Source organism: Canis aureus, chromosome 16, assembly GCF_053574225.1.
Source record: "Canis aureus isolate CA01 chromosome 16, VMU_Caureus_v.1.0, whole genome shotgun sequence".
Taxonomy (NCBI): domain Eukaryota; kingdom Metazoa; phylum Chordata; class Mammalia; order Carnivora; family Canidae; genus Canis; species Canis aureus.
This window is the reverse complement of record NC_135626.1, coordinates 45,350,296-45,365,374: the sequence shown is the minus strand read 5'-3', so window position 1 is coordinate 45,365,374 and position 15,079 is coordinate 45,350,296. Positions and strand designations below refer to the sequence as shown.

The following is a 15,079-nucleotide window of genomic DNA, read 5'->3' as shown; positions in this document are numbered from 1 at the left end:
ACCAGGGTAGGGTGGGGTGGGGGTGCTGGGCCGGGCCCCATGACAGAGAAAGAAATGCTTTCCAGGGAGTCCCCGGGAGCCTGGCTGGTTAGGAAGCTCTGCTGCTCTTTCTCAGGTGCTGTTTCACCCCAACAGCGGGGCTGCTGGAGAGTTCGGAGCCCTTCAGACGGTCCGCCTGGGGTCTTACAAGGTCTTCTACGTCAGCGGTGAGTCGGGTGTGCTCAGTGCACCATCCTCCCTCAGGCCTCTGGCAGTGAGTGTGGGCTGCCCTCCTTCAGGGGCGCTCCCGGCACCCAGGGGCCCCCCAGCACAGGCCCTCGGCCCCCACAGATAGGAAAACAAAGTCTGTCTACCGTTCGCCGAAATTTCCAGCAAGCTCCGAGCTAGTCAGCACACTTGACACAGCCCTTTCCCCACCAAGAACCGTTTCGTTCCATTGTTGTGCTTTAAATGCCAGTTTGGCCGAACATGAAATGGGAGCTTAGAGATATTTTAAAGTGTAATTTACTTGACAATAGACTGTTTCAGAAAATAGACTCTAGGGGTTGAGTTAGCAAACCAGCAGAAGGCTCTGCTTCTTGGTTCATTCGCTGACCGTCTTCAATGTATATTTTAGAAATGTGATACTGGGTCAGGATGGTTCTCAAAACCTTCCAGTGGCTTCTTGCTGCCCACTGAATTCAGGCTCCTTCCATCCTGGGTCCCTCCACTTTTCCAGGGTCAGTTCTCCAAGGACAATGGCCTTCTTCCTTGGCCTTGTATCGAAATCTCTCTCCACTGCGAGGCCCTCCCATCAAATTCTAGTACCTTGGTCATAAAATCCAATCTCATCTTGCCAGCTGCGTATGATTTGGAAAAACTCTGATAAGGATCACATTCTGCTATATACGCCAGTTATTTGGGTACATGTTTGTTTTTTGGGAGGGGTCCTGGGGGGTACACATTTTATTTCCACTACTAGTTTTGAGCTTTAAATTTTTTTTTAATGTAAGAGAGAGAGAGCATATGAGAGAGAGAGACAGAGAGAGCGCACAAGCAACGGGGAGGGTAGAGGGAGAAGCAGGTTCCCAGCTCAGTAGGGAGCCGCATGCAGGGCCAGGACCCGGAGATCATGACCTGAGCTGAGACGCTTAACTGACTAAGCCACCCAGGCGCCCCTAGTTTTGAGCTTTGTAAGGTATTTCGTTTTTGTGGTCTCTAAGTGCTGAGCACAGCATCTTGTACCTCGTAGGGACCCTAACGTCTTTCTTTTAGTGAATGAAAAACAAAAACAAAACAAAATCCGGGACCTGGTGCAGATTCCAATTTGATTCAATTATTTAACATCAGGGTGTTCCAAAGAATTATATAATAAAGAACGGAAATGATTATCCCTGACTGTAAATCCGTGATCCTGGAGAAAACATGGCATAAACACAAAACAAGTTCTTTGAGTTCGTAACTTGAGGGATATTAAAAAAGCCACAAGAATCGTTGATCCTCCAAAACCTACAAGGCAAACCAGTCAGATATTTGTTATGCTTTCAGATGGAAAGTTTCCAGATTACAGTCCTTACATTACATTATCTCAGAGGTATGGCTTCTCCAGGCTGAGTTAATTTCAGAAGTCACGGCCCTGCCAGAAAGCCCTTGGCACCACGGTGTTGGAATCCTGAATGTTGCTATGAAGTAATCGGACTGTTTAGAACGATCACAATTGGACAGGAATTATGATACCCAGGGGAGGGGAGGTCTGTTCTGAGGAGTCACCAAGGTCCCAGGAGTGTTAGCATGAGGATGCGGAGGGCAGACCTCTCAACAGCTGGAAGTGTGTGTGTGTGTGTGTGTGTGTGTGTGTGTCTTGAGCCGAGGGTGGGGCGTGTGACACACATGTTCTGACCCCTCCCTTCCCCTTCTCATTGAGAATCTGCATCCCTGTTTCTTAAAACTGCTTTCGGATAAACTACATGTGTTGACATCTACTACATTAGGTTAGAGAACGGTGCGGAGGGACTTTATGGATGGATTTTCAGGTTGCTCCTCTCTGGCTCCCTCCTCCTTCCTGGGATTTCACCCATCAGTTCTCTTCCCTTGTGGCAGCCCTGAGCCCTGGCCCCTGACACCTCAAGCTAAAGAGATGACAGCTTTCTCCCTGGGCTCTTACTGCTCCAAGCTGCACAGACTGAGGGGGGTCCTGTTGCGGGGGGAGGGGGCCGCACAAACTCCTAAATGCAGACTCAACCCAAGGAGACCTCTGTCTTTCATTGATCAAATTCTTTCCGGTCTTTGCCTGCCTTGGTAACTTCCTGGTGCCTTCAGGGTTTCTTTTCCCCCCTAAATATGTCTAGAATTCCAAATTGTTCTCAATAGGAGGGCTGGTCCTATGCAAGCTACCCCCCGTGGTTCTCAAAGTGGAAGTCTTAAATTTTTCCAAGAGGAGTCCAGCCCTTGCTCCACTGATCGCAAACCTCATTCGCTGCCCTTTACTGGCAACGAAGGAGAGCTTAATCTGGACTCCAAACTTGGGGCAAAGACAGTGACTCTGAACGACCCGAATGTCAACCACAGCAGGAAAACCATTAAGGAGGGCTGCCTAAAAAGCTGTGTGGTTTGCCCATTCTTCTTGGGGAAGCCAAGAGTTTCTCTCACATATATCAGTGCCAGGAAGAGCTGGGCTTCCCCTGAGCCGCTGAGAAGTTTCTACCCTGTTGTTTGGCTGCTAGGAAGCTCGGATGCAAAATAGGCATTTGGGATTTACTGTATGTCTGATGGCTGTCCCTTGCCTTGATTGCTTTCATTTATTCAATCATATTAACTCCTGTCCAATACCTTAACTACTTTTGTATGGAAAAGGCAAAAAAAAAAAAAAAAAAAAAAAAAGTCACCCGAATCACTAACCGCTGCTGCCAGTACTCCATTTTTGTTACTCTTTGGAGGCTGCCTTCATGGCCAGATTCGAATTCATGTAAGAATCTCAATTGCAACCCAAAGTGAAATTACTCACCTCGCCTTCCTGCCCAGTCCACCAAACTGAGTATCATGGTGTTCAAGAAATCAGTGTTTGGAAAAAGAAAAAAATCAAATTTCCTCACAAAGGGTAGAGATGAGAGAGAACTGGTTGACTGTCGAGTCATATTGGCTCTGAAGGCAAGTCCCGGAGAAGTTCCAGATCACTCTGGGCAAGAGGAGCATCACTGGTCTGAGCACCAAAAATCTCAAGGTGACTTGACAGGCAGAATGGTCACTTGAATATTCAAGTCCTGGGATGTTTGGATTAATGTAAAATCAATCCGAATTCTCCTCTTTCCACCATAGGGCCAAAGCTGGGTCTGACGAGTTATTTGCTGTCACCTCCTCTCTAGGCGGAGCCAAAGCCTGTGATGGGGACGTCGGACGGGAGCAGCATCATGACCCTCCCCTTATTTTTAACCTGGAAGATGATGTTGCAGAAGCTGTGCCTCTAGATAGAGGTAGCGCCGAATACCAGGACGTCCTGCCCAAGGTCAGAGAGATTCTTGCAGATGTTCTTCTAGACATTGCTGGGGACAACACCTCCAGAGCGGATTACACTCGCCATCCTTCGGTGACCCCCTGCTGCAATCCCCACCACGTCGCCTGCCGTTGCCAAGCCACCGGATGGACCGATTTCCCCACAGGCAGATGTTAGGAAGCGAGACAGGGCAAGTTCACACTCCAGCTCCGGATGCTGTAAAACTAAGTCTCAGAATTTTGTTCTGAAGCTCGAGCTTTGCATTCCCCCCTCCCCGCTTGAGAGAACAGCTGGGTGGGCCTAGAGCAGAAAGCACCCAGACTTTGCCGTTAGATCTGGATCAAAGCCCAGCTTTTGAATGTGGGCATTTAGCCTAGCTTGCAAGCTGATTTTGAGGACGAAAGATGATGATACATGGAAATGCCTGCCACGTCACATGACACAGAACAGGCACTTAATACATCTTAGTTTTTCTCTGTACCCAGTTTCGCTGGTCCTATTAGCATAGATTCATCCCAACTGGGATCTAGGGCAGTGCTTCTCCATCTCTGATCTGCATACGTATCACCTGGGATCTCATGGAAGTGCAGATTCTGACCCAGTAGGTCTGGGGTGGGGCCTGAGATGCTCCATTTCTGGGCGGCTCCTGGGGGAGGTGGGGGTTACCCTGAGTAGCACCAAATGCAGGCTAGGAAAAAGTTAGATGTTTCCGGGTCTCATTGCTCAAGAGGTCTCATCGCTCAGGAGCCCACAGATTAATCCCCAGCCCTACCCGCCTCCTCCTTCCCTTTAAAGATCAAACGACTGTATCCTAAAGATTTTAGGCATCTTCCTGCTTCCTAAAACCAAGAAGAAATAAAAAATTTAAAACCTCAAAGATGCATTGCCATGATTTTATTATTAGTGTCCTGAATGGGACTCAAAGGTAATAAATGATTTATCCCAATCACTGCAAAAATACTTTGCGTGGCTGAAAACAGTCTCTCGCTATACGTACGTAATATACAAGAAATACAATTCAAAGAGATTTTCCTATAAGTACATTTTTACACGGCATACATTTAAAAAGGATGCCCTTTATCGTATAAAGTTCCGGTTATAGACCAATATGGTTAGTTAGCATTGACACTATGGCTGTAACATATTTCGAGTAGCAGGATGTGTATATAAGGGTCTCCCGTACCCACTGGCAACGAGGGCAGAGGAGAGTTTGGAGAGCCGTGGACCATGTCTCGTGGCTTAAGCAGGCGGCACCTGGGATTCCTGCCCCCCCTTTCTGCACACACAATTTGTACTCCATTCTTCCACCTTCCTGATAGGGGGGGGTTTTCCTGATTTGAGGTGCGCTTCTCATCATGAATGCTTCGTTTTGCCCTTCTGACTTCCACGGCACAAGTTTATCTACCAAAATCAAAACAGAATGGCCTTACTCCTTCCAGGTAGAGGCTGTTAGGCAAGGCTGCATTATCAACAGATCTGTGCCCATGCGGGGTCAGCAGGGGGAGGCTGGCACAGTTTTTGCGTATGTCCATGGACTGACCCTCACTTGTGGCCACAGAAAGTCCACCCGTCTTGTGTAGGTGTAGACGAGTATGGCACAGTTTCAGAAAATACTGACTATATATAAAATACGTGTGTATGTGTGTGTATTTATATGTATATGCATGTTTGTTTTTTTTTAAAGGCTCATCTTACTTGTAAACACAGACTGCTAAGTCACTATGAAAAAGTCAGTAAATACCCTTGGTCCCACTTCCCTTACTCTTGCTCATAGGAGTAAGACCACTGTCAGAGAATGTGTAGATTTGTAAAGGTTGGCGTGTTTTTACAACAAAAGCTGCTTCCTGAATACGGCACCTTTCTAAGGTACCAGAAATGATCAGTTCTCTTTTCTCATTGTGGATGGAGCAAAGGAAATCCCCAGGAGATAAGAGTGATCATATTCAGGAAAGTGTGAGTATATTACAAAAAAAAAAAAAAAAAAAAAGACCCTACTCACAAGGACTTGTGTTCTGAAGGCAAAGGCCTGGGGAGCCCCTCATGAGATTAGGCAGGCAAGCCCGTGTTTTTAACCATGCTGACTCCAAGATCACAATTAAGGGATGTGGGTAGAGGTGTGAATTTTGGCCAAGTATGCGTAATAGGCATGCTGGCACAGAATAATGGCAGGGAGGGGAGTTGTCCAGCATCTCCTCTCCTGTTGGACATCGTTGCCAAAAGGATGGGAGATGGTCCACGTCGAGAGGACATCCCAGTGGCACTCACGCCTCTGGTCTCCATGAAATGAGATGGAGAAGACTGTCTGCTATGACACTGGGAGGTTGTAGAAGCTCGATCCTGTCCTCCCTGTCTGCCTGGAGGCTGGACAGCAGGGCGTCTGGGATCTGTTGGCTTCCATGACCCCAACCGCTGGCTCTAGGGTCTAACAGGGGCCTCATTCAGTGATCAATGCTCTCGCTGGCAGGAAGCCTTCCTTGTGTCTAAAGAAAAATCCCAGAGGCAAGTTAAATTGACTTTCTCACATTTGGTCCTGAAGAGGGAGACAGGACAACCGGCTCCTACCCAGCTTCCTGGCAGTGTTTAGGTGAACAGGCCTCTCAACAAATTCTACCACTAGATCTTAAGCATCTCCATTGTTTTTTTTTAAACTCCAAACAAATGATCTACACAGTGTACCTATTATTTTATACAGGTTTTCCTTGGCAAGGGACCGCCTCCTGAAAGCCAGTATCTGATGTACCCCAATTTGTACAAAAGGTTTTAGGGTTTACTTTGATTACAGCTAAGAATCTAATTAATAATCTAATTGTCTTTTGGAGCAGTCACAGACTTTCGTCACAATCACTGAGATGGAACCTAGTGAGTGGCCAAAATCACTGAGATGGAACCTAGTGAGTGAAGGTTCCAAACCTGGGCAGAGTAGGACACGTATATCCCCGCTCTATCTACTCTGCTCTGGTTCCCAGAAGACACAACTTCAGGTAAGTGACCACCAACTTTTAGGGGGCCGGAAGAGCTCCCTTTATGGCTAGTCAGGGCATGAGAACCCAAAGGCAAAGGAGGCAGCAAGCCAATGGTTGTTTTTATATTTATAATTTGTATTTTTAAGAACCACTGCTCTCCAGCCCTAAAATATAAATTGTACTTATTGGCACTGCATCTGGCAGTCTGCCTCTTAAAAGCCAGAAACGTAAATCTCAAGCTGCAGTCTGTAGAGCCTTCATGGGCAATCACACACCCCACCCTCCCATATCATGCACAGAGGACTCTAGAACAGCCTTTAAAAAAAAATAAAAATAAAAATAAAAAAGCTGACTGGGCTTAACGGATTGTCCCAGGATTTATAGGAGAAAGAAACTAGACCTGCCTTCCATCCTTTTGCAAATGAGATTTCAACTGACATTATAAGATAACAGTCAGGAGAAAACATCATATACCAAGACCTAATGGGCTCTGAAGCAGGGCCCGATCTGGCTCCAGGAGGCTCACTCAGTTGACTCTCTAAGTCTTGGTCCAAACACAGCTTCCATGTCTCGATGATTTTAGGTTCACTCTCTGTGCCACTCTCTAACCGCAGCTCACGAGAGCGGTCTGGATGGTGCTCTAAATGGAAGCTTGAAGGATCAGAAAGATCTGCTAAGCTAAGCTAAGGCAGCCACCCAGGGAGAGAACCCTCTCCTCAGACGCGGATGCAGGGAGAAGCCAAGCCTTGCACCCACCCAGCCAACCCCGAGGGCTCTTGCTGCCAGAACAGCTGAAGCAAGATGCAAGGAAATGCCGGGGAGCTCTCCACCGAGGCTCCCGCCCTCCACCCGGCTGCTGGGAGCCTGGGGTCCGCCCCATTAGAGCCGCGCGAGGGTGAGGGTCTAGCTGGCTTACAGAGCGCAGCGGCCCACCCCGTTAGGTCGACGTCTTTAGCAAAAAGGCAGCATTCTGCAAGGACATCCTTAGGAGCCTCAGGCAAACGGGTTTATGCAGGCACGAATTCCTACCTTGTGAGCAGCACAGAGAGTGCTAAAGAAGCCAAGTTAAGGATTCCAGGCCTCTGGAGGTAGTGAGGCCGCCGAGACTCCCTGGGTTAGTATTCGGTTATTCTACGGCTGCCGGCTTTAGCCTGACACCTGATGGCTGGTCTGTCGGGCCCGAGGCACACAGCACAGCGCATCACCTAGGGCTTTCTGACTAGTGCAGAGGAGGTTAGTTGTTACAGGACTAGATAACAGGGCAAGTGACTTCGCCTCTTGCATGAGGAGAAGGCTTCCTTCTAAGCACACAGACTGAGCCACTCGGTTAGGGGTTCCTAATGCTCACAGGGGGGAATTCATTCTCATCATCAAGACACACTGGTCCCGTCGCAAACTCATGTTCAGGAATAATCTCTCCTCGGAGGGCTCCGCCGTCCTCAGAATAACCTGGAAGCCAAGAATGAGACGTTGAGAGAAGCCTGGCGGCCTGCTGTTCTTATGCTGTGACCCGGGGGCGGGACCTCCAGGGAGACCACAGAGGCTGCCTTTGCCTTCTAAACGGAGAGACTGAGCTTCAGAGGAGTCCAGAGCCCCACCGTGTGTGGCATCCAAGCCTCCGAACAGGCTGGTCTCACCCACGTGTCTACCCTAGACACCTCCGACTCGCTACTGGTTGGCAATTCTCAGAGAGGCCAAGGGTTGACACGACTTGTTGGGGGAGGCGATAATTTGGGGCTGTGCCTGCCGGGTTTGGGGACCCGACTTTTAAAGGCTGTTCTTGCGGTCGCGCCTGGGAGGAGATAAGTGGTTCGGGGAGAGCATTCCATCTACAGGTGACCGTGAAGACAGAGGAAGTGGTGTCAGAAACAGGTCCCCACGGTGCCCCACACCCCCCCCAGCCCCCACCAGGCCCCCACATCCACTCACCTGGCACCGTGGAGGCGGACCAGGTGCTTGGTCTGGCTACAGTTGCTGCGTAAGACTGAGGTAATGAAGGTCTGAGGTCATTTTCTTTATTTTCTTCTGTTGTTCCTGAGCTAAGCAAGCTAATTGCAGCAATTGTGGGGGAGGGGAGGAGAAAAAAAGAGATCACATATCCAGGATACCGTCACAAGGAAAAGCGCTGGGCAGCTCAGGCTTGCCCACTCAAGTTTAAAGTACGGACCTAGGAGTTCAAGCTGGGTCATGTGACCCCGCCAGTGGCCTTGCACAGCTGGGGTCCATCACGCAACTCCACAATGGACCCCTTTCTCTTCTATGCACTAAACGAAGACTGGCCCTTTGCTCTTCCTGGTATACCCTGGCAAGGACCCTAAGGCACGCTCACAAGGGGGGGTGATCTGTGGGCGAGGGGGCAGGGGCAGCTCACGGTGTTCTGGCACAGCAGGGAGAGGTCGCCTTGTTCTCGGTCATAGACATCAAGAGAACTTTTCAATTAAGTTTGGTCAGTATTTTTGAGCACCCAATGTACGAGGAGGAAAGGCCACAGGAAGACATTGTGTTTCTTCAATTGTGTGTTACTCCTCCTGGCACTTTTCCAGAAGTGCACAGCGTAGTGAGGGTGCCTGACATCGAGCCCAGCACAGAGCAGGTGCCTTTAGAGGTTTGCCACCGAGATGGCAGGCAAAGAGGACAGACAAGCAATGGCCCTAAAGCCTGTCGTTCTTGGCCAACTGACAACCTGACACAAGCGGCTCTTAAAAAGGCTTTTTGAAAACTAGTCTCTTCACCTGTGGGTCTTGATTAAGACACATTCTCCTCCGTCCTGAGGGTCCAAATTGTAGATGTAAAGGTGTCCATCGGATGATGCGACCAGCAGCCTTGGCAATTTCTGGATCCTAAGAGCCAAGGAAAACACATGCTGTGATTATGACAAAGACGAGCAATGGGCCAGCTTCAAATGACAAAGCCTCACCCACCCTGGCTGTCACAAGCTGCTTCTCCTGCCATCAGGAAACGTTTACCCGGTCTGCTGGCCCCGGATTCTGGGTTTCTGGCTATTTCTTTGCATTCTGACCTAGCGATCTACCTTGAGGATTATTTCTTGTCTTTGAAAATAATTGTGTGGGTGATACAAAACCATGCGTGTGCATGCTATTACTCTATGAAGAGCCACTGCCAGCAAAAACATCAGCTGACCTGAATGGGACACAGCCTCTGGCTTACGTGTGTTTCTGCCTTTAACAGTGACAGAAAGGACAAAATTAGCTTACCGCGTTGCTGGCCAGTTTTATCAGATTAAAAAAAAAAAGTTTACCTTCTTTAACTCTTTTCAATAAAATATCTGTCAGCCCCATAGGTGTCTGAAGCTGGATCATGGAACTAGAGCCTTTTTAGAGAGTTACATAAGAATGGGAATTGTTTTCAAGACAGCGTTATGACCAGAGAGCTGAGGCTCCCATGCCGACTTCCAGCTGTCCCCAGAGCACAAATGATGACTAGGAGGAAAGACAGCGGATGGACACAGCGGGCTTCGATTCTGCATGCCCTTCCTCCTGGCCATCTCGTCTTTCTTTTCCTCTTTGTACATGTTTGGGGGTTTTGCACTTTGGGCAAACAGCTCTGTGAGAGCTTATTCTTGTGGAGAGTGGGTGGTGCCATACGTACGTTGAGAGAGTGCAGATGTTCCTCTGACCCGAGAAGTTCAGACGTCCGGTGGCGAAGGCCCTGTCCTGGTTCATCATGTCTGACACCTGGGTGGGGAGGTAGTTGGAAGCAGCCATGAACATCTTTCCCATGTAGCCAGTCCAGGTCGAAGGCTCTTCTGGTCGGCTGGGGGAGCAAGGCACAGGTGGAGGTGAGCCGGCCCCGCAGGCCAGGGCATCGGGCCAACGGTCCACATGCCCAGGTGCAAGGAGCTGTGCTCACTGCAACAAAAAGGAACTGTGCCTTTAGCATAATGTTCTACCCCCCAGGAACAGCCCGGGATGTACTCTTCTGACAACAGCAAAAGGACATTGAGTGCTCATTCGTCCTTCGGAAGGGCCATTGCAAAACTGTTAAGAGGTTCCCAAAGCTACCACTTCCCTACATTAAAGAAGTTGCATGTAATGATTAGTCTGATTTCCAGATTTTTAAGAAGGGGGCTAGGGTCGGGAGTGAGATGGGATCGATATCTGGACTCTGAAAAGGAAGCTCAAGCCTGTTCCGGGCTCGTGGAAGAACAGAGCGATCTCGGTGTCAAGGCCTCCCTAGCCAGACTGAGTGGGAAGCAAACCTCCGGGCAAGATGCTTTGGGTGGTGTGTGATTACAGCCCTGCAGCCACCCTGCTCCCCGGTGATTCACGACGGTACAGATAATTCACGGGGACCTGGTACGTCCCCTGCAGTCATCAAAGTTCATCCCAGGGCGGCTGCCAGACAAAGAGGGTGGTTGCTCTGTTGGTGAGAGGTGAGAATGGGCAGGAGCACACACCCTGCCTTCATGCTGTGCACTCCTGGGAGCACCTGCTGAGAGGCCACTTGTCCTCAGGGCCAGAGCCTGGTAGGGCACACGCGCTGCAGCCCAGAAGCCCTGGGGTTTACTTCTCACTCTGTTTCCCAACCAGCTGGGTGGTCTTTGGACAAACCAGGGAGGAAGGGGTTGTTCCTAGCTATCTGAGATCCCTGACGGAAACAGGAGAGCCTGGACGGGGAAATGAGTTCAAATGGCAACTTCCTGTCTGAAGCACCAATAGCAAACTCCGATGAAGACATGGGGTCACTTTGTCACAGCACCTTGGATTGAAGGTCATCCCAGCAGGCCAGCCACCCTCCTAAGCTCTGAACAGCTCCCCAAGAGATCCGGGCTTCTGTTTTACGAGCTGAGAAGTGATAGAAAAGTCCAGAGAACAGATAAAAGCCCTAGGGAGAACATGCAGGGTTAAAAGTCCAACACACACTGCGCTCTGCGATGCACATGACCAGGGGTGGACACTCGCGGGGTTGCTGGGACACAGGAGCAGGGAGGGGGCAGCCCCTGGGGTTTCCGACACCAGTGCTGGGGGCCGGAGGGGAGGGATGAGGTTGCCAGAGGAAGAGCGCTGCACTAGCCCGTGGAGGGAAAAACGGAACCAGGCTTTGGTTGCTGGTGCCCATGGATGGAGCTTCAGAAGGGGGACAGAGGCCAGGTGCCGTGTCACATGGACACACTAATACACACATAACAGCAGCCGCGTAGAGTGTCAGACAGACACATGCTATGCTGAACACACAGAACAGAGCCCGTGTACCATGACCTGCTAATTAGGTGGGAAAAGTAATTTTCTCGTAGAAGTTCTATCCCACGAGAAGAATTCAGTTACAGAAGAGGGGCCTTTCCTGGCACAAGTGTGAAACCCAGCGTGGAAGTAAGTCCTTGGGACATTTCTCGGACACCCCCGGAATGTGCACTCTGCAGCAGCCCTAGAAGCTTGGCGGGCTGTTAAAACGTGGCCCTTCTTGTAGACGGAGGCCAGCTTTGAGCAACACACTGGACTGCTCTGAACCCCAGCTGCCTCGGTTATGAAACTTGGACGCCTGCCTTCCAGGACTACCATGGGGAGCCGAGGGAGGAAGTGTGTGAGAGTGCTCTGTAAACTACTAAACGCTCTATCGATGTGCGAGTGTCACTGTCATCGCTAACTCGACCGCCTGCCTTCCGTGGGTAATGAGCTCATCGCTAACATTTCATGTTTCAATTTCCTATGATGGCACCCAAGAGTCAGGAGCCATGAGGTGTCTGAAGTCCCCTGAGGAAGGCATGACCTGTTTACTGTGCTACCAGAAGCAAGATCTTGACCTTAGGAAGAGGACAAGAGGCCAGGGTGACACTGCCACGGACAGTGGTTGGGTGGGAGGAGAATCCCTCACTGCTTTGCTGCTTCCCAGTGTAGGACAGCTCCAAGGGTAGGCATGGGCATGCACGTAGCAGGTAGTTATATTCTAGTGCTCACATGCTACAGCAGAATTTCTAGGAATGGCCTCAAGATTCCACGCCCTGGTCCCTAGAACATTGTAACAGTGACAAAATAGCCCTCTGGTGACTGTGTTATGTTTATGGCTCAGACCACTGTAGGTAGAGAGATTATCCAGATGGGCTTGATCTAGTCCCAGGAGCCCTTAACAGCAGAGAGGTCTCTCCAACTGGTGGCAGACGAGGAAGGCAGAAGGAGAAGTTGGAGCAATCCAGAGGACAAGAAGGAATCTGTGTGACACTGCGGGATCGAAGGCTATGTGAGAAGGGAAGCAGGTGGCCTCTTGGGCTGAGGGCCACCAAGCATGTGGGCATCTCACTGCTACCACTGCAAGGCCCTGGATTCTCACCAGGAACAGGACTGAGTTTGGAAGAGGGCCCCAGGCTCCAGATAAGAGCGTGGCTGCCTGGCACCTGGATTTCTGCCTTATGAGACCCTGGATGGAGAACTAGGCCGTGCCACCTCGGGCTAGCGACCTACAAGGCTGTGGTATAATGAATGTGTGCTGCTTTAAGCCATTACGTCTGGGGTCACTTGTTACAGCAGCAAGAGGAAACTAATACACACGCCACTGGCTGCAGGGGAAGGCAGCTGCACTCCTGCCACTGGTACAGCCACAGGCACTGGGGGTGTCTCCCATGCGCCCAGTGGCAGGCAAGATGGCGGAGATTCACATATTATTATACCCATAGCTCTGCTGCCCCCCCCCTTTTAAGATTTTATTTATTTATTCATGAGAGACAGAGAGAGAGAGAGAGGCAGAGACACAGGCAGAGGGAGAAGCAGGCTCCATGCAGGGAGCCCCACGTGGGACTCGATCCCAGGACTCCAGGATCATGCCCTGAGCCAAATGCAGACGCTCAACCACTGAGCCACCCAGGCATCCCTGCTGCCTAATATTTCTTAATGTCTACCGTGTGCCAGGCACCATGCTAAACACGTTGGCTCAAGGAACTCACTTAATCCCCATGACAAGCCCAAGAGGCATTGATGATTATTTTGTACGGAGGTTACAGGAAGGTTAAATTACCTGCCTGGGTCTCTCAGTGCAGGGCAGCCTGGGCCAGAGCCGGGGGTTGAGCTCAGGGGGGTGGCCCTGGATTTTGTGCTTCCATGCATTACACCACCGAGGTTTGGTCAGCATACGCTCACCACTTCGGGGAAGGCAGAGCCGGTAAGGCCGAGTGCATGGCATTCAGAAAGCGAGGAAACCACTTACGCGGGCAGTGGGAGCACAGAACCACCTGGCTCCTCTGGTCAGGCACTGACTTACCTGTTAGTGAGGTGCTCCAGCTTGAAGATGTGCACGGTCTCGGTGTTGCTTGAGGCACAGAGGAACTGCGAGTCCATACTGAACACGAGAGAGCTGATTGTCACGTACCTAGGGAACACGGTGACGTGGAGATGGACTAGTGAGCCCGACAGGGGAGGGTGGCTGCTTTACAGTTCAAAACCCAGCTTTGTAAGAAAACTGGACATGTCCTGGGGAGTCTAGGTATTCCAAATCCCCCTGCCGTTGTGTCATTCCTAATTTAGAAATTCATTTTGGAAAGATTCGTAAAGGGCCATGGTCTTGGGTGGGAAGAAACAAAGCACCGCCCCTTCCTGTCACCTTGGACGTCTTCCAGCGGCTCTGTGCACCCATCCAGCTGCAAAGGCTACCGCCAAGAGGTTCCCCGCCCATCACACTTCATGGATTACTTTTGGGTTGTGACTTGCCTGCGCTCTCGTTTCTCCTTTGCTCGCTGCCCTGGCACCCATCACAGAAGGCTTCCCGTGGCTGAAGCCCTGTGCTAGGACAGCGGCCGAGCTGTCAGGTGTACTGAGCACCTAGCACAGCGTCTAAGGCAGGTGACCTCCTCCGGGGGAGAGGAGGGCACAGAGCCACCCTCCACGCTCTCCCTGGACGGCTGCCAGCCGCCCACGGCGGGTCTTTAGTGTCTACTGTAACATGGGTTTCATGGTGGACACAGACCTTTTCATGCCCCTTCGAAACTCGTAGAGCTTTTGCCCATCAGGTACAGAGAACACCCGGATGACAGTGCCCTGAAAAAGACAGCAGGGGGACATTTCAGACCATGAACGGCTTCAGACCAAGATGTCCCTTCAGAGAGGAGCTTGTTTTATTGGTTTTGAACAGCTGTCTCTGAGGAGGAAGCACGAAGTGTTGGGCATAGAGGCTTTTTTGTTTGTACACTGCCACAGAAGTGATTCTTGGGACGGGTGTGAAACACTGTTCCCCTTTCCCTCCATGCCCTAGCTCAGGGCTGCGTGTGTGCGCGCGCGTGCGCGTTCAAAATGCTTGGGCTTCCTGGAATAGCCAGTCTCCGCCTGTCAAAAAACACATGCTTTTCATGGCATTTGAAATCCAACTGGATCGCCTTCCCTGCCCATCCCAGACAGAAGAGATCAATCTCTCCTGCTAAATAGCACAACATTTTGTTTACACGGTTCATGAAATGCAGCCTCTGTCTGTTTCTAGGGAAGATGTGCATGCGTGTGTCTCACTAAGACCACACGCTTTTGTGTCAAGCAGCTTGCATCTTGCATAGCAGAGGCCTTTGCTCTGTTGAATTATGTATCCACATACACAGCATGCATGGGTCAGAGGCTCCCCTCGGAAATGGATTCCAGGTAGGCCCAGAGACCAGTCAGTCCTTGTCCCCAGCCCCATCTCATTGGATCTTTGGCCCCAGGGAGCCGCCCGGTGG

General features: G+C 50.6%; 2 protein-coding genes across 9 annotated transcripts in view; one reads left to right on the top strand and one right to left on the bottom strand.

Moving 5' to 3' along the window:
• Positions 1-4,346, top strand: part of ARSG (arylsulfatase G) — a 108,104-nt gene extending 103,758 nt beyond the window's left edge. For 5 of the 7 annotated variants that reach the window (XM_077853686.1, XM_077853687.1, XM_077853683.1 and 2 more), the window contains 2 exons: positions 116-206; positions 3,342-4,346. In XM_077853686.1, coding sequence (XP_077709812.1) covers positions 116-206; positions 3,342-3,646 — 396 coding nt within the window. In that variant the 3' untranslated portion in view covers positions 3,647-4,346. The remainder of the gene's footprint in view (positions 1-115; positions 207-3,341) is intronic. The other 2 variants (XR_013354730.1, XR_013354728.1) reach the window with 2 other exon arrangements.
• Positions 4,347-4,348: 2 nt separating this feature from the next.
• The window catches only part of WIPI1 (WD repeat domain, phosphoinositide interacting 1), a 32,478-nt gene continuing 21,747 nt past the window's right edge, over positions 4,349-15,079 (bottom strand). Inside the window, exons 7-13 of one of the 2 annotated variants that reach the window (XR_013354731.1) lie at positions 14,344-14,414; positions 13,642-13,749; positions 10,042-10,206; positions 9,165-9,272; positions 8,362-8,480; positions 7,462-7,881; positions 4,349-4,870 (exon numbers count right to left, since the gene is read on the bottom strand). Coding sequence is in view for 1 of the 2 variants with exons in the window: in XM_077853692.1 (XP_077709818.1) it covers positions 4,823-4,870; positions 7,781-7,881; positions 8,362-8,480; positions 9,165-9,272; positions 10,042-10,206; positions 13,642-13,749; positions 14,344-14,414 (720 nt within the window). In the remaining variant the exon portion in view is untranslated. The remainder of the gene's footprint in view (positions 4,871-7,461; positions 7,882-8,361; positions 8,481-9,164; positions 9,273-10,041; positions 10,207-13,641; positions 13,750-14,343; positions 14,415-15,079) is intronic. The other variant, XM_077853692.1, reaches the window with a different exon arrangement.